This window comes from Medicago truncatula, chromosome 6 (genome assembly GCF_003473485.1).
Source record: "Medicago truncatula cultivar Jemalong A17 chromosome 6, MtrunA17r5.0-ANR, whole genome shotgun sequence".
Lineage (NCBI taxonomy): Eukaryota > Viridiplantae > Streptophyta > Magnoliopsida > Fabales > Fabaceae > Medicago > Medicago truncatula.
This window is the reverse complement of record NC_053047.1, coordinates 6,814,902-6,837,896: the sequence shown is the minus strand read 5'-3', so window position 1 is coordinate 6,837,896 and position 22,995 is coordinate 6,814,902. Positions and strand designations below refer to the sequence as shown.

General features: G+C 33.0%; 1 protein-coding gene across 1 annotated transcript; it reads right to left on the bottom strand.

Moving 5' to 3' along the window:
* Positions 1 to 677: 677 nt before the first annotated feature.
* LOC120576129 (uncharacterized) lies at positions 678 to 5,315 on the bottom strand. The gene is made up of 2 exons (XM_039827136.1): positions 4,864 to 5,315; positions 678 to 1,437 (listed from the first exon to the last, which is right to left on the bottom strand). Exons 1-2 carry the CDS (start codon positions 5,136 to 5,138, stop codon positions 849 to 851), a joined length of 864 nt encoding a protein of 287 aa, XP_039683070.1. The 5' UTR covers positions 5,139 to 5,315; the 3' UTR covers positions 678 to 848.
* Positions 5,316 to 22,995: the final 17,680 nt, after the last annotated feature.

Sequence of the window (22,995 nt, the reverse complement as noted above, 5' to 3'; positions counted from 1 at the left end):
ATGAAACAAAAGTATTATAATTTTTTTTATAAAGCACACAAAACAATGTTTTTGTCACATTTTAACAAATTTTGTCATTGGATTTCATGTCTACGTTGATTAAAAAAATTGTCACATCACCACTTTTTAAATTTAAAATGTGGAAAGACCAAAAATCTGAATTTAAAAGATTGGAGACTGGTTTTATGAGCGTGGGAAAATGTAGGTTAAAATTGATCCACATTATAGAATACCGAAATTGATACAGGAAAAATCGAATATGATAATTTAAGAGGAGTACATTTCAAAATTTCCAATCAATACCATCAAATCAACCCAATTAAGTTGATGCCCATATTTTAATTATCTAATGATACCCATATTTTGATTATCTAAAAATGTTGAGACCAAAATGATGGATAAAAGATATATTTAAGGATGTGTTTACTATTAATTCAATATTGTAGTTCAAAAATCTAAATTGTTTGTCTACCCAAAAAATATAAAATAAAAGTACACATAGCATGTGGATTCTTTTAGTATTTTTGGCTCAAGCCAAATTTACTTTTATGTTAGTTATTTGCCTTTTCCATTTGTGTGCAAATATGACAAATACACTCTTTGACTGGTCTATTTCCTGCTCATCAACATTCACCTTTGCATGTGACATGTCAAAAATTTGTATTAAGTTCATCTTCTTCCTTTAAAGATTCATTAATTTCCAGAAAAATGAAATACAATTCAAAATTTCAAATAATAATGCACAGGTTCTTGCACTAATTTTCAAATAATAAATTACTCTTTTCGTACAAATAGATTATCAAGCACAGCAAAAATAACAAAATTGCTTGAAATTGAAATCTTCCTAGTTACAAAAAAAATGGGATTGTCAAATTAGCTACTTGACTGTTATCATGTTTGCTCTGAGCAATCTCTTTTAAACTGGTCCAAGATTTTTTCCGTCTTTTGCTCGATGTGCTCTGAGTTTTCGCTCCTTCTACTCTTGCAGACATGCTTGGAGTTTCAAATGTATTCTTGGACGCAAAACTATTTCTGCTTCTCTTCTTTCCTTCTAATAAGGTTGGTGTACTTGTGCTTTGCGGAGTTTGAAGACCATCCATAAGGGTGGCATCCTTAGCTACAACTTCTGAACCAAAAGCATTAATTTTACCGACTTCGTCTTTGATTACAATCTTTTTCTCCAATTTTGAAGATTCATGCACAATTGGTTTTGTAGCAGGTGTTGATTCTAATGATGATTTAACTTTTGTTGAGCATATCTTTTTTACATGTCCCTTAGCGGTACCTCTCTTGAGATTCCGATGTGAACAGAAATGGCAATTGTACACTACATTGTTTTGAGAGATGCTGCCAAACTTCTTGTTCCTACGCCTCTTTGATCTATTCTTCTCGATTCGTACAGTTGAATTAAAGCCGGGATGAAGAACAGTTTCACACCTGCAGAAAAATCAAAGAATGGTAAATATGTCTAGGAAATTTCTAAGTATCAAATGCTTAAAGAGAACCTAAGAAGAAATTTGATAAAATATTCAACAAATCAACAAATGCTATTCATATCACTAAAACATTTTAAAGCCATTGGAGCTGCCAATGGTTATGAAATCGACATTCAAATCATGAATCACTATTTTCGAAATCGTGAATCAAATCTTATTATGAATCATAACATACATGATCTATACAAATTAAAAACCTAACAAAGTCTACTGATAAATTAAGTCAGCAACAATCAAAACTTTCTCCTGCTAGGCAGAGTTGGCTATATGAAGTATGAACTACTACGTGTCATATTGTTCTGTGGATAAATCAAGTAAACAGATAAACATTTTAATCAAAATCACTATTAATGATTTGATCTATAACTTTTCTTGGTATCCATCTAATCTAACTCTAACCACTGGACTGTTTTCCATCAGACCTCCTAACCAGTGCTTCTACTGCTGCATGCTCAGACCAACTAAAGCAACACTGCTTGTTCAAAAAAAACTAAAGCAACACTAACCATCTTTTCTACAATCAAAGCTATCCCAACTCTATATCAAATGACTTCATTTCTAATTCTATATTGGTATAACTAATTCTTGCAAAACTAGTATACAAGGTCAAACTGTTACTATCAGCATCAATTGTCTACAACATCACAAAGCTTTCTTTGCTTCAATATTTCCAGTTCAACATTAGATGTGATTCACCATTTGTAGTGCACATTATGCATAAAACAATATGGCATTTTTTGTGTAAAAATAAGTGACGTGTACAATAACATACATAAGTTGATATATCATACTATGCTGTTAATCTCAGATAGCCTCTATAGCGGTATTGTGGATAATGGGATAGCCGCTATTGTGAAGACTAAAAAATAGCATACAAACTAAACATAAATCCCAACAAGCTACATGAATACTCAAAAATAGAAAAATACACAAAATTAAAAGGATAATCATACTAATTAATAATCACAAAACCCTCAGACAAAGAATACAAATCAAAACCCAATATGACTGACTAAGACGGAAGGCGCTTGATTGTGTGTCGTTGTCTCAATGGTTTGTCTTCCCACTTGAAACGAATAGGCAGAGCAAAGGTCCTGCGTTTTGGCTTGAATGAGAGTGGAAAGAATAGAAACATTTAACATAATATTGTGGAATGACCAAACAATCCTTTAAAATATCAGACGAGAAAAAGGGTATTGAAAACTGTTTCAAAAAAACAGGGCATTCTGAACCCTGACACAAATGTGGCCGCTTTCGCTGCTACTGTTGGCCACGGCACTATTCGTAGCACTGAAATTGTGTCGCAGAAGACCCCTAAACTGCTCCGCAAATCCACTATAGCGTACAATATCATACACAAACCTCAAAATAATTCATGATTTTAAGTCATAAATCAAAAACAACAGAAAAGTGACTGACTACACAAAATGTGACAAAAATTATTTTTGGGTACACAAAGTTCATGGGCAAGTTGAGGTATATAAAATTAATTGTGATTCATGATAAGTTTCATGTCTAAAACAGATATGCAAAGAGAGAGTCACATCAATAAGGTTAAGGTTTGTTTTGAATTAGATGCGACTCATTTGATTCTATCAAATTATTACACTGTTAACAAATGATTCAACAATACATGGATCAAGATTCATATCTTAAGCTGCCTATAACTATGAAGCTGTCTCACATACATCATACATACTATTTGATTCTATCAAATAAAATTGTCAACAAATGAATCAACTATATACCACATGAATGCTAACTCTTAACACTTCAGAACGAATGGTAATTAAGCCAAACATGTAGCATCTGTTAGTGGACAAACTGATCAATGCAGACTTGCACACAAGAACTTAGAAAAACAAATATTATGAAAACTTGAGAATGATCTCATTATTATTGATTGTGTATCTGAATGACTGAAAATCACATGCAGGGCTATTTATAGTGCAACTCAACTCACTTACGAGTACAATCAGTTACACTTGACTAACTAACTACCAGTATTAACAAATCAATTAACTGCCATACTAACTGAAATCTAATTGCACTTGACAACATCAAAACTTCAAATTGAAGTCATGTCCACTATCCAGCACCGACACAACATTGACTCATGTTACGTTCAATTACTTCAGATTTTCAAATTATATCCGTTGGTGAGTTTTGTGTCCGGTATCCGTGTGAATATTGAAACTTATTAATGACATTGAAAGATCCAAGTTGATAGAAGCCAGAATTTTCACAGGTAAAACCATTGTAGTTAGGGTCGAGCGCTGGTTTATAGGGTCGTACGATCCTACGTCCCACGGCACCTCAACCATGCTTCGACTATACTCAGGTTTGCTTTTCCTCTGTTTCCTCCATTCCCTGTTTTTTTGCTTGTTTCCTCTGTTTTTCCTCTATTTTCTCTGTTTTTTCTCTCAACTCTATCAACACCTATCGATCCTACTTACGAACTGTGTTACGACCCTCGTGTTTACAATCTTCAACCAACCTACAGATCCTACATAAAGACTCGAACCTGACTACATTGGGTAAATCATTGTACTATTGACTGCAAATGAATGGGCTTATAGCTCTTACAATGGTGGACAAACTGAAATCTAAACCAGAGTTCTATGAACTCCTAACCAGAGTCGGGCACCTAAGACCAGAGAGAGAACTCTCCTAAACTGATTCTAACAACTTTCTTGAATGAACTCCAAACATTTCCCTCTGTTTTATAACAGAATCTTTCCCTAAATTTCGGGGAATATCCCAATTGACTCATACACACGCTTCTTCTACAACCTTCTAGGAAGTGTGCTCATGTAAAGTGGGCCCAATGATTGGATCAACTAGCCTACTGGACCTTGGTGTTCTATCACAAGTGGATAACCAGCTATGCATAGAGAAAGCGGGGGAAAAAACATGTGTTGCATTCAATTATCTTCTATTTTTCAACAAATTGATACTCGTATCAACTACTGTCGGACACAACACGAACACATTACATTCAATTACTTCCATATTTTCAAATTCTTGCTAGTGTCGACCCGTCAATGCTGTATCTTTGGTGTCCGACATGACACAAACACATATTACATTCAATTACTTCCATTTTTTTACATTATAACGGGTGTCCACTTGTCAGTGCTGTATCCCATGTCCGACATGACACATGTTACATGCAATTACCTCTATTTATCAAATTATTACCACTACCAGTGCCGACCTGTATCTCTTGTCCGAACAGCACAAACACATACTACATTCAATTACTCCTACTTTCCAAGTCATTACATGTGTCCGACATGTCAGTGTCAGTGTATCCAGTAAAACAAAGTTAACTAACTAAGCATAGATATAGCAAAAAAACACAAACCTTTGGCAAGTGATTAAAGAAGGATCGGGCGCCACACCAGAAGCCTCTGAAACAGCAGCCAATTGCCGACCATAAAAGGCGGACAAAGACGGTATGTTGGGATCAGTGGTGGCCCACAGAGCAAGGTTTTTCAAATGATCAATTCTCAAATGAGATTTTGTGTTAACGATTGGTTTCGTTTTCAATTTTCCAGTTGCTTCTTCTCTCAATGTAATCCGATTTTGAGGTTTTAGTTCCGATTTTGGAAGGTTTTTCGCTCCTCCTTTCTTCCCCATAGATGTAACAACCTTATGAGATTCTCGAAGTAGGATGAAAGCCGCCGTGAGTACAGGCGGTTGAACGGAGTGAGGTTGAGCTGCTGCGGCGGTGGAGTGACCGGAGATTTGGAATGTTGACGGAGACGAACGAAGAAACAAAACCCTTCTTCTTAAATACAACTTCGGGTCATAAAGCACGTTAAACGTTATTTAAAAGAAATTTGCTCTTCTCCCAAATAAAATTTGCACATTCATTCTCCTACTCCCTCCGTCCCAAATTTTATGACGTTTTCGGCATTTCATACATATTAAGAAATGCAATTAATATTGTGTGGAAAAAAAGATATTATGAGTTGTTTTACAAAATTGTCCTTAATAAATAACATGGAAAAGATAAATGAAATAATTGAAAGAAGAGATAATAATAAATAGTTAAGGTTATAATAGGAAAAGTAACATTAATGTTACATTGGTATTGTAAAGCGACATATAATTTGAGACAAATTTTTTTCCCTAAAGCGACATACAATTTAGGATGGAGGGAGTATTTCATTAAGGTACCGTTTGACCAGGCTTTTTTTCGATCTTAAAATTACTTTAAAACAAAGATAAAATAAAGTTCTTTGAGGAAAAAGTTAAAGTTGTTTGGTTTCTTTATTTTTTTTTAGCTCTAACATTATTTTTAAGTTAAAAGTTGTTTGGCAAAATATTGTACAAAACTTTGAATTTATTATTTTTTTTGTGGTGTCCGGGGTTCGAACATGTGACCTTGCATATATTTATGCATTGTCTATATCAACTGAGCTAAGCTCACGAGTACAAAACTTTGAATTTATTACGAATTAACATAATAAATAAAAAAATGTTTAAAATATTTTGTTAAGGGAAAAAATGTTTAAAATATAAAAGATATATGGTGTGTATATATAAAGAGAATAGTTTGTTTTTTCTTTTTCAATTATACTCTATAACAATTTTTTTTATAAGAATACCATATTTCTGGTGTCATTTAAAAGGATAAGAATTTATATTATATGATATTATATTTGTTACGTTGATGATGTCATTGAAAAAGATATGTTTAGTTTTTTTAATAAGAAAAAGATATGCATAGTTAGTTACAATATAAATGTGTAAAATATATATTAAGTATAATTTTTTTAGGCATCTATACTTGTACTTTTAATTAAAATCAAAATTTTATAAAAATAAGTATACGCATTACCAACACTAAAAAAATTATACGCATTAGCATATAGACATAAAATATTACTCTAAACGCTAATGTGTGAGTATATTTGTGAGGTTGAAGAAAGAGAATAAAAATATTTGGTGTCATTCAATGACAGCATGAATAAAAATATTTACGAGGTTGTGGTAATTAAAAGATATTTAAATTAAATATATAAAGGATAAAAAGATAATAAAATTTCTTCAAAAATAGATAATAAAATTAAATGGACCCTCCTTCAAAAAAAAAATATATCGACCGGTTCAAAAAAATAAAATAAAATAAAATGGAAGAAAAAACAAATTAAAATATAATATTAAAAAATAAAAGAAAAGGTTAACAGTGTGAGTTGAATGGAGGTGCTTGTGAAATAAATTGTGGAGAAGTAGTTTCTTGAAGTAGCATTCAACAACTTTTGGTTAAAACTAATTCCATTCAATTTTATGCATTCTAAAAAAAGTACTTTTTTTCGAATGTACTTTATTGAGATTGTGTTTGGCCTAACTTCTCCTTAAAAATGTAGAGAAGTTAAAAAAAAAGCCGGACCAAACGGTAAATAACTCCAATTTAACTTAACTCAAATTGGATATATTTCTGAAAATTTAGGGTGGGAATGAGCAAAATTGTTTGAAAAAAAGAGCAATTTTCTATTTAAAATATGACAAAAATAATGAAGTTTGAATCCAATTAATGAAATTTCATGCATTATTATTAGTTTGTCCATCTCCAATAAAAAACATATATTTCCTCCGGCCTTTAATATAAGAAATTTTTTTAAAAACTTGATGGTCCTATTAATAAGAAGGGTTTTTTTTAGCATGTATAAATTTGCACATGTCAAAAAATTTAAAATAGTAAATTTACATTAAAACTTGTGGTAGAGTGGTAGAGATGTATGGTTTAGGTTGGGGGCAGATGGTGATGTGTGGGATTGGAGAAGGAGGATCTTTGTGTGGGAGGAGGGAGGGGTTGGTGAGAGAATATGTGGATTATTTATTTAACATCATTTTGTATGATGAGATGATGGACCGCTGGTTTGGAAGCTTCATTCCTCTAAAAAGTACACGGTCAAAAGTGATTACAATTATTTGACAGTTGTTGAGGTTGTTGATAATGGTTGTTAACATCATGTTTTGTCCCGCTCAAAGTTAATATTTTGTATGGAGGTTGTTTTTGAATCAACTTGCAATTAAAGATAACCTCCATAGACGTCACTTCTTGGCAAATATGAATGTTCTATATTGTGTCGGGTGTGATAATGTGGAAGATCGGGATCACTTATTTTTTCCATGTAATTTCTATCAACTTTGATCTTTAACTTATGGATGGCTAGGTATCGCTTTCGTGTTGCGGGTTGAATTACAGGCTCATTTTATTCAGTTTGGTGGCCTCTGAGGATTCTCTAAAAATTCTCGTACAACTTTTAATATTGTTTGGATTTTAGTACTTTCTTTTTTTTTAACAATCAAAAATGGAATTATATTAATCACCAAAAGCAACTCTTCTAGCACAAGGTGTGCCAAAAGAACTACTTTACAACCATAGAGTCATACAAACAACCAAAGCAAACCATTACACAATACCCATGAATTTTAGTACTTTCATTATTTAGAAGGACCGCAATGGGATGATTTTTAACGGCATGACATCTTTTCTTTTAGCTTTATTAGAAAAGGTGAAAATCTAAGTTGTTTGGTAGTTAAAATTAAACTACATTTTGTTTGATTTTGATTATCCTACTTAGAGGTCAACACCTTTGGTTTGTTTAAAGACAGTTTCTTAAGTCTGTTTTAGCTGCTTGTAGTAGTTTGGATTGTATGATGTAATTCTTAAATTTTTAAGTCTCCTTTAATACATCTTATACAATTGTACTACAGGGGCTTATTTTGTGTTTATAATAATTTTCTTAGCCTTTGAAAAAAAAAATTCCAACCATTTCTTTTAATCCTAATATATGGTGTTCTAAATGAGAATAACAAGAAAAGTGTTCCTAAAAAAAAAACAAAGAAAAAAGAAAAGTGATCGACTACACAAACGTGACAAAAGTAGTGATTGGGTACACAAAGTTCTTGCCAAGTTGAGATTCACCATAATAAGTCAGGATTCATGATGAGATAATGAGTCTAAAATAGATACACACAATGAGTCAAATTAATATGTTTCAGTTTCGTTTTAAGTAGATGAGTTTGTAAGATTAAGGATCTGTTTGGTAAATATAATGGATAGTTGATAAGCTAACCAATAGCTGATGGTTTATAGTTGATGACTGATAGTTTATAGCGGATAACTGATGATTGATGACTTATATTTGATAGTTAATTGAAGTGTTTCGTAAAATTAGCAGTAGAACTAACTTATAAATATAAAATGATATAAAAAGGATATTCTTAATTTATAGTAAAATTTATATTAATTTATATTTAAGTGTTTATAATTTAATGGCTTAGGTCATTATTCCCTGATCCTAACGGTAAACATTGGAGGTCATTATTTCATATTAGATGCCGGCATGCTGGATTCAGATATTATCTTCTTTTATTAATTGTTTAGTTTATTGTTTCAAATCATCATATCATAAAGACTGTGATAAACCTAAGTCTAATCATGAATTCAACAAACACTTAACTCTTCCCGCTGAGAATATCTCCATTTAATAAAGTAATTAAAAAGAAATTGAAGATAGTAAATATATAGAGATTGGAAAAAATAATTATTGTTTGATGGAAATGATTAATTGAATTGAAATAAACATAATATGCATAAATACATCCTAATTAATGAACCGATTGAGAAGAGATATAAGAGAGAATCAGGATTTGGTTCTTTTTATTTTTTCTCTACATTTTAGTTCACCTTTTTCTTACCTTTTTTTCGGTTCACTCATTTCTTTGATCTTCTCTACATTTTTTCTTTGCTCTTATCGTTCCTATTTATACTCAAATTAGGTTAAAGTGAGCAACATGGTACAGTGTACTGTGTTGGTGGTTATGAGATTGAAATTGTGAGTGCATCTTTGCTCCATTTCACTTTCCTCAATTTACCCCATTTCTAGTAATGGATGTGTGACATGTGTATAAAAGAAAATCAATGGCTGTGATTAAATGGCTTGGAAAAAGCAATTCTTAAATGAAAAAAAAAACATACGCGCTCTGCTATGAGAAATACTACGCGTACAAACTCTCCTTCTTCCTTCTCATCTCAGATAGCACCTCTCTCCCTCCCGCCGCCGCCGCCCACCTCTCCCTCCCTTGTCCGGCGCACTCTCCCCCTTATACTCCACATCACCTCACCTAAATCATCGTCAGTCAAACTTTTCTCTTCACCGCCACCGCCGCTTCAAACCGCCATTTATGAAACCTTAAAAATGTTTAAGAGTTGCTTCATTTTCTTGAAGGAATTCATACCATAAAAAAATGTTTAAAGAATCCTGGATGTGAAACTGTGATCAAATATTCTTAATAGAAACATCAAATAGAAATAGGAGAATGAAGGAATAGGAGAAAACCACTTTTACAGGTGCTGTCGTCAGTAAAAATAGGAGAAAATGCCTAACAGAAAATATTCTTCTTGATTGTACAAATAGGAGAATGAAGGAATGAAGAGGGGAGCACAGAAAATGCCTAACAGACAATATTCTTCTTGATTTCTAGTGAATGTATTTAAAGAATCCTGGATGTGAAACTGTGATCAAATATTCTTAATTAGGCTATCAACATATTCTGGATGTATATAAAATATTCTTAATTTATGGAATGTGAGTGTATATAAAGAATCCTCGATGTGAAACTGTGAGCAAAATATCCTTAACAGAAAAATATTCTTAATTTGTACACGGGACACATTATTTAGAAACTGTGATCGAAAATATTATGTTGTGGCAAATATTATTTTGCGGAGTGAAGTCGCGACGTTGTTTGTATAAGCTATTAGCAAGTTTATTAGGCTATCAACTTATAAGTAATTAAAAGAACTGAGTTCCGATAACTCCCTTAACTCATAAGTAAATAAAACACCGCAATTTCTGATAACTGCGTAGGACTTGAGTTCTAAACATGTCTACATATTTGCGCATCATTTCATTGTGGTGAAGATATTGTTAGAAACATTAAGTCAATAAGGATTTACTTCTTATAACATTAGTAACGTCGCCGTAATTGAATACTTCAATTTATGATAACAGTGTTAGAATTTATTTTATAATAGACCACTTAACAAAATCATGCATCATGTGTTCGTTACAGAATTTTTAATTACAGTGACGAAATCACAGTATCCGCTATTAGCAACACGTTGCGCAGGTGATAAATATTACGTTGCAGCTGAACAAGCTGAACAGAAACAACAGAACAGCAAAAAGCCACTACAAAATAGTTGACAGTGCCCAAAATCAAAAGAAAACACCACGGTAGCAGCTACCCCTAACTGTCAAAACAGCCAAAATCGAAAATAGCAGCACCACGAATGTGAATGTATGTGTCAACTTGACTTGGTTATGACTCTTGGATTGTAGCTTGATGTTGAGTTCCATTGTCAACTTGACTTGATTGTGTCGCTTGAATGGTAGTTTCTTGCTGCATAATGTAAGAAAAGGTAAATAAATAATATCGTTTCTTACCGGTAACAACTGTAATAAAATTTAATACATTGATAAAAACTACTTACCGGTAACGACTGCACTAAATTTTCACCAGACCTCTTTCTCTTTGAGCACATCTTTGTCTTTTTATCTTTTTTCTCAATCCAAGATTTATATCGCTTTTTCTGCTTGCGTGAACATTCTCAATTAGCTATGCCTTTTGCCATGCCAACGGTGTCCACATTGTCAATTTCATCATTTGCAATTGATATGGATACATGAACCATGCCACCTGATTCTCCATCCACATACTTTTTGGCCAACATATCATCAATTATGCAAGTGTCTTCTTTCATAGTTGCAAGTGTCTTGATATTCTTCATATTCCTCTTGGAACTCCTCAAATATTCTTGGAGTGTAAACATTTGCAGCTTGTATGAGCATACGAGCCTTCTTCATTTTCAATCTAGGAAGCTTATTTTTTGACTCATATTCAGCTTCTGACTCTTTGTTTCGTTTACCATTAACAGCTCTTTTAAAGTGTGTAAAAAATTGGTTTCAAGGTAATTCGTAAGGTCTTTTTTTGTAAAACCAACTGTCTTTATTCCACTAGCTTGCTTGGATATATATTCATGCAAATCTTTTGGTCTTAATCCAGATTCATCTCCCAAGACAATTTGTGATGCTTGTGTATCAGATATGCGTCGATGAGAGCGAATCATATGAACATGCTCAGGTTGAAGTTCGTGGTTATGTTAAGCTATAAAGTCAACAACTTTATATTTCTCTATCTTCCGATCGAGTGAAATAACCATACGCGCCAAACATCCCGTTCTAATTTCTGCTCTAGGCTCCCCTTTTGGTTGACGTCTTTTGTCAACACCCCGTACACCCTCTTTGAAGCATGTGAATCTTCTTGAAGTCAAAACTCCATCTACTTTGCTTTTATTTCCATATTCTCAACGAATACCAAATCCAATTCTTTTACTGTACTCATTATAAAATTCATAAGCCGCCGACTCAGAATCAAACTTCATTTCCAAGTGAGGTACATTGTTGGCAATACTTCCTTGTCCGTGTTGCACATTATGTTCATGAATGTCGTTCACCAATTTATCGACACAATCTGAAAAAACCAAAATTTACAATTAAGATCGCCATAACCGATAATTGCAGGCATAAACTTACATGAAACAATGTCTCAGATCAATATACTTGAAGAACTTAGACTACATAAGAATTTTTTGACCATAAAAGCTATCTATTACTATTAAAAAAGCATTGGGGACAGATAGTGACATAAGAACTTAGACTTACATTAAACAAGGTAGATAAATTTATAAAATGGTGTCCATAAACTATCACGTAAGTGAACCATCATGTAAATGAAACAAGGTAGATAGATTTATACAGATGGTGACTTAAGTTAACCATCACGTAATACCCTAATTTTTCATCAACAGGGTAAAACATCATCACGTAAAGAGATGGCAAATAATAAAACAGAGATGTCAAACTATATTACCTTGATCAAAAACAATGGCAGCGGCGCTGGGATGGTTGGAGACGGCGGCGACGGGTTGGCTAGTGTTGGTAGCGGGATGGTGGGGTTCTCTCATGACGCTGATGGAGACCAAGAGAGAGCTGCAGCGGCGAGAGAGAGAGAGAGGGAGAGATGGCACCGGCGCCGGTTGGAGGAAGAGGTGGCTTCGATGATAATGGGGGAGGAAGGTGGAAAGCTATCTGAGAAAGGAAGAAGAAGAGTTTGATAAGAGTAGAGAGCGCGCGTATGTCTTTTTTTCATTTAAGAATTGCTTTTTCCAAGCCATTTAATCACAGCCATTGATTTTCTTTTATACACATGTCACACATCCATTATTAGAAATGGGGTAAATTGAGGAAAGTGAAATGGAGCAAAGATGCACTCGAAATTGTAGTAGGTGAAGAGATTGTTTTCAAACTTGCAATGTACACTAGTTGTTGAATCAAAAATGTAAAAGGGGAAAAGTAAATGGTAAAGAGAAATTAGAATGATATCGAACATGGAAGTGATCCTTACTTGTGAGACTCTGTACTTCTTTTTATATAAAACTAAATTTAAGGATGGTGCTCCAACTAAAATAGGAAAGATCTTTAAACTTAAAGAACATTTGCAAAAGTATTTACACTTATCTCCCTCTAAATATACCAAGAGTGCTTGAATCCAAAACTTTCGGATGAACGATCTTACCTTTACCACTAGACCAAAATCCAACTAAAATTAGTTAGTGATTAACATACTTGTATTTAAAGGCATGTGCCTTCATTTCATGTAATGGAGATATTGTAATACAAAGTTTAGAATTCCTTTTAACAAGGTCGTTTTCATTAAGCAGCTACCAACTCTCAACGACTCGAGTGTATTTCCATGTGAATGTGATTGCAATTTCAATACTTCCAATCATATAGTGACAATGATTAGCACCTTCAAAATTGAAATTGTTTGTTTCCCAAAAAATAGAGAAAGTACACTTAGACATGGCATGTGGGTTCTCTTAGTAATTGTGGCACAAGCCAACTTTACTTTTTGTTAGCTATTTTGTTTTTCCATTTGTGTGCAAACATGGTAAACACATTCATTTTTTGTGTGCAAGTCAAATTAGTCTATTTAAGCTCAACAAGGAAATTGGATCCTCTCCTATTCTTTTTTCTCTATTTCTCTCCCAAAATTTCATCTTTCTCTTAGCTTCACTCTCCCATCATGAACTCATTTTATAGGGAAGAAAAAGAGATTAAGAGAGAGGTAGAAAGTTTGGAGATAGCTGGAGAGAAAAATGAAAGGAGATTATTAGAGATACTAGTTTGTAGTAGTATATATACTTGTAATAACCCCATTAGTGGGATAACTTTTTCTCATTTTGTAATATTCCATTTCTATCAATACAAAGAGTTTGTTAGATTTATCTCCTTCCTTCCATGGATGCCATGTTTCCTAACATGGTATTAGAGCATGATTGGTATCCACCTTGAACAATTTTTCCGCTGCATTTTCTCGAGAAAATTCAATTTTCTCGTTCTATTTTCCTTTTCTTCCTCGTTCTGATTTTTCTCTTTTATCACTTCATTTTCCTTTGTCTTGTACTCGAATCGTTTTTCTGTTATTGATTTGTTCGATCGATTTCTCATTTGATCCGCATCTCAATTTCATTCGATTCTTTTACATCTTTTTGTTCGATCGATTGCTTCGTGATTCCGTTTGTGTCTTTTTCCCAAATCTTAGGGTTTGCGATTCAGTTACAATCGTGATTTCCTTTTCTCTCTCGATCGATTTTCTTTGTTCGTTCTTCTTTGTTCTATTAGTTTTTTGGTTCAATTTCACGTGCGATCCATATGTCTTGTTCGAATTCTTCATCAATTGCAATTCCCAATTTTTGAATCTCGCAATTTCGTGATTTGATTTCTTATGTTCTTGCGATTGTGATTCTGTTTCATCGCATTTCTTTGCTGTTCGATTTTGTTTTGCTTCTTTCCCCAATTCTTAGGGTTCGAGATTCGTTTTATCTGTACCTTGAGATTTTGGCGCTTTGGTCCTTATCACTTATGGATATTGCTTCCAAGGTGTTTGTGGAAAGTCCTCGCTGAAAACATATTGGTTCTTGGATCATAAATTGTGAGTAATTGATGTTTGACAGAGTTGGATTCTACTTTGGTTGATGTTGCTTTCGGGTTCACTTGTGTTGGAATGGTTCTTTGGGCTTTTACATACTACATACGGTCTTGGTGCTTGATTTTCTTCGGCTACCGTATCTGGTTTGTGAGTAATTGTCATTCTCTGGTAACACATTCCAGTTCTTACTTCCCTGGGTTAACTACATGTTAATTGATTCCTTTTGATATTTCATTACTCATATTTGAAGTTTGATTTCCTATGATGATACACTAGTTTTTGGTTCTTCCTTGGTATATGGATGCATCTTGTTTCAAATTGAGATAGTTAATGATGAATGTCCAACATTTTTTGTTCATTAATTGTGGATCATTGGTGATTGCTGTTTGTGTAAGTGGTATCGAGATTGTTGGATTGATTTTTTGGACATTGAAGCCTTGCTACATGTATTATGAACTGTTGAAGGGTTTCTCACTACATTTGTATGTTTTGGAACCGTGCTATAGTTGTTAGAAGATAGGAAATTCTTTGGTAATGGCTTCAGTTCTTTTCCTACAAAGACTTGTGATATCCTTGTTGGATTATTGACCTCTATTTTTTGAAGCCAATCCACTTTATACCTTCTGTTTGTTTGGTGTACATGAGCTGAAGACAACTGCAAGTTCTTGCTCAGGGAATTGTTTGTTCAATTGGTATTAATGAGGCTTAAGGTTTCCTCTCAGTTTTGGATGGTTTGGAGTTTATTGATTGATTGCTTTTTCATCTTGTTCCTGGATCGTTGATGAATTTTTGGGCAGACCGTTAAAGCATCTTCTTGAGTTCTTTTTGATGTCTCTTGGCTACATTTTGGTTTTATTTTGTGCAGCATTACTGCTGCATTTTTGTTCTAGTTTTGGCTATGTTGGTATTTTCTTAAGCTTCATTGTTGGAAGTATTGATTTGTTGGCCTATGGTTTGAATGCATCAACGTGGATTTGTTTTCTATGGTTTGAAGACACATCACATGGCTATGCATCTCTATTGGCTTGCATTTGGTTTTTCTTGTCTCGGCTCGGCATTGGAGGGCATCTCTTTTTTAACTTTGGAACCTTGGTCTTGTTGCTTCATGGTATCTTTGGTGTGCAGTTTGTTCAACATATGACCTCCTTCCATTGTAAACTTTGGCCCTTCCTTGCGCTTCTTTTTTTTTTAGATATCATCATTGTTGTTGGATATCCTTGTTTTTCTTGTCTTGTGCTTCTGTTCATGATGGTTAAGCTATGTTGATAAGCTTCTGGCATGAATGGTTAAGCGTTGTGCTTCTGTCCAAGGATTGTTAAGCGTCGTTTTTTCTTCTTCTTCTTCTTCTTCTTCTTCTTCTTCTTCTTCTTCTTCTTCTTGTGCTTCTGTCTTGAGTTATGGAAAACTCTTGATGGTTAAGCGTTGTGCCTTTTATGGCTTTGTGGATATTGGCTTCTACCGGATGGTGGTTAAGCGTTGCTTTGATGCTCCTTCCTTCAATTGGTTCAACCTTGAGTTGTGGTTGCTTCTTGTTGGATAAGCTCTTGTTTGATGACTATATTTTTTTAGCCGATGTGTTTCCGGCATCTTTCCTTGTATTTTCTCATTTCAAGTTGGAAGTGTTTTTGAACACCTTCCAACTTGAGGGGGACTATTAGAGATACTAGTTTGTAGTAGTATATATACTTGTAATAACCCTATTAGTGGGATAACTTTTTCTCATTTTGTAATATTCCATTTCTATCAATACAAAGAGTTTGTTAGATTTATCTCCTTCCTTCCATGAATGTCATGTTTTCTAACAGAGATGATCCAATTTGTTCATCGATCTTACATTTTATAATATTAGTTGGGCAGCATATATGTTTTCATATTTAGTATTTAAATAATATTTAATCATAATAGGCTACCATTAAAATATTTAATCATAATAACCTCTCATCTTCAAAAAATATTTTCAACTCACGGACGGATGTATGTTGTTATGTGTGGGTTTATGCCGACACGAAATTTTTAAAAACTTTTTTTTAGTAGTATAATAATGTATCAATAATTGACATTTTGATCACATAATCCACATTTATCACAAATCATTTTTCTCTTGACCCACATCTATCATCATATATCTCAAATTTATTCATGATAATATGAATATTATCAAGAATCGGATGTGAAATCGAATGAGAGATGATCGGTTAAATAATTGTTTAGTTATTTATATAAAGAAAGAAATTTTTATTGATATTGAAAATGAACAAATCATTCAAAGTTTCCATAATATGAAAAATTGTAAAGGACAATTATTAATGCTACAAATTTTTTTATACATGGTATCCCACAATTAAAAAATCCTGGATTCGTCAATGCTTCCACTTCATGTCGTAGAGATTGTACCTCGTTGAAGGTTTTATCCAAAACCAATATTGTTCCTGCAAACTTTGCCCTTTCTCCTTTTTTTTTTCAACTCAAAAGATTAGATGCTTTGATAGAGAACAAAAAATAATGCAATCTATATGCACCCAATATCAAAGACCGGCAATGTATTAAAGTCCTAAATTAAACATAGAAAAATCTATAATAGTTTTGAATCCAATTGATTGTAAATATAATACACAGAATTCTTGCCTTTTTATAAGCTTACTTAGAAATCAAATTGAGTAATGCTAAGGACACTTGCTCAAACACTCTTCCACAAATGTATCTTGTGTCTGGTGTCCCGTTTCCATTTTTTTACCTCTTTACTTGTTTACCAGCTTTTAAAGTAGAGAAAGTTTTTAATACTTTTTGTTATTTTTTTTTATTATTGGCATCTCAAAATTCATCTCTCCAAATGGTTCCACGCCCATCTCTGCCATGTGCAAGTCTCTAATTTTTTTTTTTATGGAAAACAGACTATACAACCGCCATGCCCATCTTTACTATAATTTCAATACCATTTGCTTCACACTGTGGCTATAAACAACAAATCAGATTTTTCATCTTCAATTATTATCAATTTTTAACAAAAAAGACTGTTAAAATCACACTAATAGCTTCCATCAATTTTATTTTGGAAAATATGTTCTTTAAAAAAAATTGTGATTTCACATTTTGAACCGGTTAAAAGGTTATTAATTGGAAAGGAGGGGAATGTGGCACCATTCATAGAGCATTTAAGAGAGAGTGTTTGAGTAACTGTCACTAGCATTCCTCAATCAAATTTACCAAGATTGAATTTAATTTTAGGTTACACTTCATTAGATATCAGCTCATCACTCGTAATAACTTTGTCTTGCATATAATCTCGGTATCATTTGTGTTTGTGTTTGTCCACTCGACATAGGGGCAAAATATCAGGATATCCTTCCACAATTGCACAAAGGATAGCTCATTGAGACAATTCATGAATTTTTTTTATAATAAAACAGTCAAGACCTATAAAACACGAACACCTCTAAGATTAGACGTGTCGTAGTGTCCAACACGTGTCGATGTCAGACAAGTGTCCTAAATAAATTTATTTTCTTCTTTATTTCAACACCCTTTGGACCAATGTCACACACTTATATAACACTTATATGAAGTGTGTTAGACAACTCAGACAAATGTTTGAATTTTGTTCTCTGCTCCACACATAGTAGATAGTTAACGATGAGTGAGAAATATTGATCAACGAGGGGTTATAATTATAGTTATAGATATTAAATTTAATTACAACACTTTTAAAATTTTTACAGTAGATGGATAAATAAATTCCAAATACTATTGCACATTGTTATACAACTATTTTTAATGAAATAAATTGCTCAAGATAGATGCATATGTATATATTTTGATTCTAAATTTAGATTTTTTATAAGTAAATTAATATATAAGTAGCGATGTCGGTGTCCAATGATTTTTCCATCAGCAGTATCAACATGTCTGTATCAATGTCATGTCAGAGTCCATGCTTCAGAGCTCCAGACCCCTTATCTCCAACTTGATGATCCTTATCACCTAGTTCTACTGAAGGGACACTTTCTTACCAAAGTCAAAATTCATTTCTGTATCGTCTAATCAAATGCCTAGAACTACTTTTTGGGTAATTCTTAAAGCAACTCCTCTTGTAAACACTATAGTAGGTTAGTCATTTTTATGATGCGTCGTAATCTGAGAATGATGAGATTCGTTATATCCAGACAGATATAATGAAATACTCAATAAATAAGATAAAGAGAAACTTAAAATTTGAAGATCATTAAGAAGTTTGTTCAGAAGGAAGAGAATGTAGATTAAAAGGATCGATAATTTGCATACAGACTTAAGCAGCATTTTGAAGTACTGACTTAAAACAGTGATTGTAAAATAATAATAGACAAAGTGACAAACTACATTTTTTATTTTGTTTACAATATAGTGACAAAGGGTTGGAGACGCAGAGAGGTTGAAGATGAATGTGATGAGAGAGTGAGTTTAAGCAACAGTCATGTTTCCCAACGAGTGTGTGTAAGGGATTAGTTATGCGATAGATAGGTTTTTTAATCCTATCACATTGCTAACCTATCATATTGATGCATAAAAAAACATATTTAAATAGAATTGAATAACTTTAACATATCACGTCTCTTTATTCTACAAACCAAATGAACCTTTGATATCTTAAATTGTCCAAAACTTATAAGCTATATTTTTTTTATAACAAATTAGCATTGAAGCTTTCATATATGATTTTCAGGATTATGTCGAAGGGTGAGAATTTGGAAAAATTGAATTCATGATTGGACATTCTATATTTCCAAAGAGGTTTTATTGTTACCTTCGTGATTGAATGATTTGAATAATGATATTAAATAGAATATTTAAAACCCACGGTCAATATAAGATGACGAGTTAGTTTGATGGTTACTTTTCAAACTTAGAAGTATTGGTGGAAAGCGAAGCAATAACAGCAAAGTTTCTAGAGAGACTTTACGCCATGAGAGAAATATCATGGCACAAAGCTCCGTAGAAAGTCTTCTTTATCGCTTCGCTTTTTAGCCAATTCTTCCCCGATCTTATCGATAAGCATTGGAAGTCATTATTTACTATTAGATGTTGGATTCATATATTATAGTTTAGCTGTTTAGTTTATTGTCCCATAACATTCTCTCATAAAAGCTATGATAAACCTAGTCTAATCATGAATTCAACTCATCCAAATTTGTGATCGAATTCTGCTCTTTACCAAAACAGTTTTGCTCGTTCCCAAAATAAATGTCCATATTGCCCATGTGTGAGTTAAGTCACGCTAGGTGAGTTAACTCACTTTGGTTTTTCACTGCCATTTTTTCTTCACTTCTTCTTCTTCTTTCTTTACGTTAATGAAAGATTTCTTTCTATTCCGTTTGATTTCTTCTATTCCTTTCAATGAATTTCCAGTCAATTCTGGATGAATTCGGGTTATTCTTCATCACTGTTAATGAATTTTCTGTCAATTCTGGATGAACTAGGGTTATTCTCCATCACGGTTCCAACCTCAATCACAGGAAATAATACTTTTGGAATATTGGTTGTCGTTATTTACTTTTGGAATGGTAGACAAATATAATTTGATTAGATGCTACTGACCAAAGAAGTGTGATTATTAGAATGGTAAGGCACTATGTTTGGCCACGTCTGGATCTCGTTTGCGTAGCACACCATGCAGCAACTGTTAGTATGGTAAAGGTGAATCTAATTCTCATTGAAAGGAGATAAAAGAGTTTATATACAAGCTAGTAATTAAGCATGAGCTGTTAACTAAGGCTATATAGCTGTCACAATAACTAACTAGCTACCTGTCAAACTAATTGACACTAAGACTAATTGCTAATTAACATTACAAGATTAATTAAATACTACTTGTCTAACAACAACAGAAAGGAGGGTTGGATCAAAGAAGAAGACATAAAAGAAAAAAGAAGAGAAGACAAATCGTAGTAAGTGAGTTAACTCACGTTAGAGCTTTTGCAAATTTTGCATTGACTTAAATCACGCAGCGTGACTTAAATTACATTAGAGATTTTATAATAGTGTGGTGACTACCTATCTTAAGTCACGTACCATTTGAGTAATGAGCATAATTATGTGTGGTCATCCATATAAGGCGTGAAATCATCCACAAACACTTCACTCTTTCCGTTGAGAATATAAACCTCCATTTAATAAAGAAATTAACAAAATAAATTGAAGATAGTAAATATATAGAGATGGGAAAAAAGAATAATTAGTTTTACATGAAGAATTAATTGGGTCCAAATAAACATTATATGCATAAATATATTATTATATTAAGTTAATTGAGGCATTCCACTCCTAATTTTTTTCAATCACTACTTTTATCCATTTATCCAACCATTAGGATTTATAACTCATTTTGAAATAAGATTAAGACCATAAGCACAATATTTATAAAAACTTAGGTTCATACATAAACATAAATCGAGGTGGTTTTTTATTTAATGGATTCTTTGAATTTGTATATAAAAGGATACAGATCTAACTATATGAGGATTTGCACTAATGCGAAGAATCGATTAAATGAGAAGCTTCTTTGAATTTGTGTCGTATTTTGATTGATTAACTATGAAACATTTAATTGAATCCTTGTTTCAAACTATCAACTGACAATGGCTAGCTCTGAAGAATGGATACTCCAAACATGGAGAAGTACCGGTACCGGGTACACACTCGTACCGGGTACACGTATGACACTCATACTGGGTATAGTTTTAAAAACCGGCTCGAACCGGTCCGACCTGGATCCGGTGCCTATGCCAGTTCGAGCCATACATTGGATCGGTTATGTAAATAAACCGGTAGAAACCGATAAGACTCGCTAAAAACCGGATTAAACCGACAACTCGGCCGGTTTTCGGAGCCAACCCGGTTCAATTGTTTTTTATCATAATTATTTATTAATTAAATTCATTAATGATCCATAATGCTGTTTAATACCGTAAATGGTCAGACTTTTTTTCAGTTTAATGCTTTTTTTTTTTTGTTGAAAGATTCAGTTTAATGCTATTTAATATCAGAAACCATAAATATTTTGACTTTTAAACTTCGTAGAAAAAATCAGAATTTGAAAATGTTGGGGATTATGGGAATCGAACCACACACATCAAAAGGAATAAGTGGGAGCATACCACCACAACAATGAGTTGTTTTTTGTTTACAAATGAAATTTATTATATATATTTAAGTAGATAATATTTTTCTTTGATAGTAAGTATTTCATTATTAGATATATTATTTACACAAATTACAATAATAGTAATATCTAATATCTTATCATCTCCCCTAGAAAACATATACACATCAAAATATAACTATACATATTATATGTCAGTTTTTTTTTTTTTTTAAGCGACCGGGTCATTGGTTCAATCCGATTTAATCGGTTAATTACCTATAAATATTAAATCTTAAAATCGAGTCATCTAGCCGAATTATTCGGTTTAATCCGATTTAGTTATGCGGTTCAACCAGTGACTCAGTGGTTCGACCATTAACCCAATGACCCAGTACCCTTACCGAGTCGATGACCGAGCCGAGTTTTAAAACTATGGTACCGGGTACACGTATGGTATTCGTAACTTAGTACCGAACCGTACCTATTTTTATTTAGTTATTTCGTTGTAGTTGGTGCAGCAAAAATGTACGGGCGTTGAAAAAATAACCAAAATTACCTTGCTTCTGATGAAAGTAGCAGAGGGGAAACACGAAGAAAAAAAAAACTTCAAGCAACATAATGATAGAAATGTAGTAATTCACTTGAAAAATCTTTTTTTTTTTTTTGATGTTTTTACCCGTACCTTCATTTTTTAAAATTTGTCGTATTATGTACTGGTACCGGTACCCGTACCTATACATCATAGATGGCTAGAGTAAACCCAAATAACATCAAACGTTGTCAAGAAACAATTTATTTGAAAAAGAATACCCTGATCAAAGACAACAAAGTTGTAGATGAAACATAGGGTTGGAGACGCAGAGAGGTTGAAGATGAATGCGATGAGAGAGCGAGTTTAAGCGACAATCGTGTTTCCTAATGAGTGTGTGTAAGAGATTAATTATGTGATACGTAGGTTTTTTAATCCTATCACAATGGTAACCAATCATATTGGTGCATGAAAAACATATTTAAGTAGAATAGAATAACTTTATCATATCATGTCTCTTTATTCTACAAACCAAACGATCCCTTGAATATTGGTGCATGAAAAACATATTTAAGTAGAATAGAATAACTTTATCATATCATGTCTCTTTATTCTACAAACCAAACGATCCCTTCGTATCTTAAATTGTCCAAAACATATAAGTTATATTTTTTTATAACAAATAAGCGATGAGGCGTTCATAGATGGTTTTCTGGATTATGTCGAGGGGTGACAATTTGGAAAAATTTAATTCATGATTGGACATTTTATACTTCTAA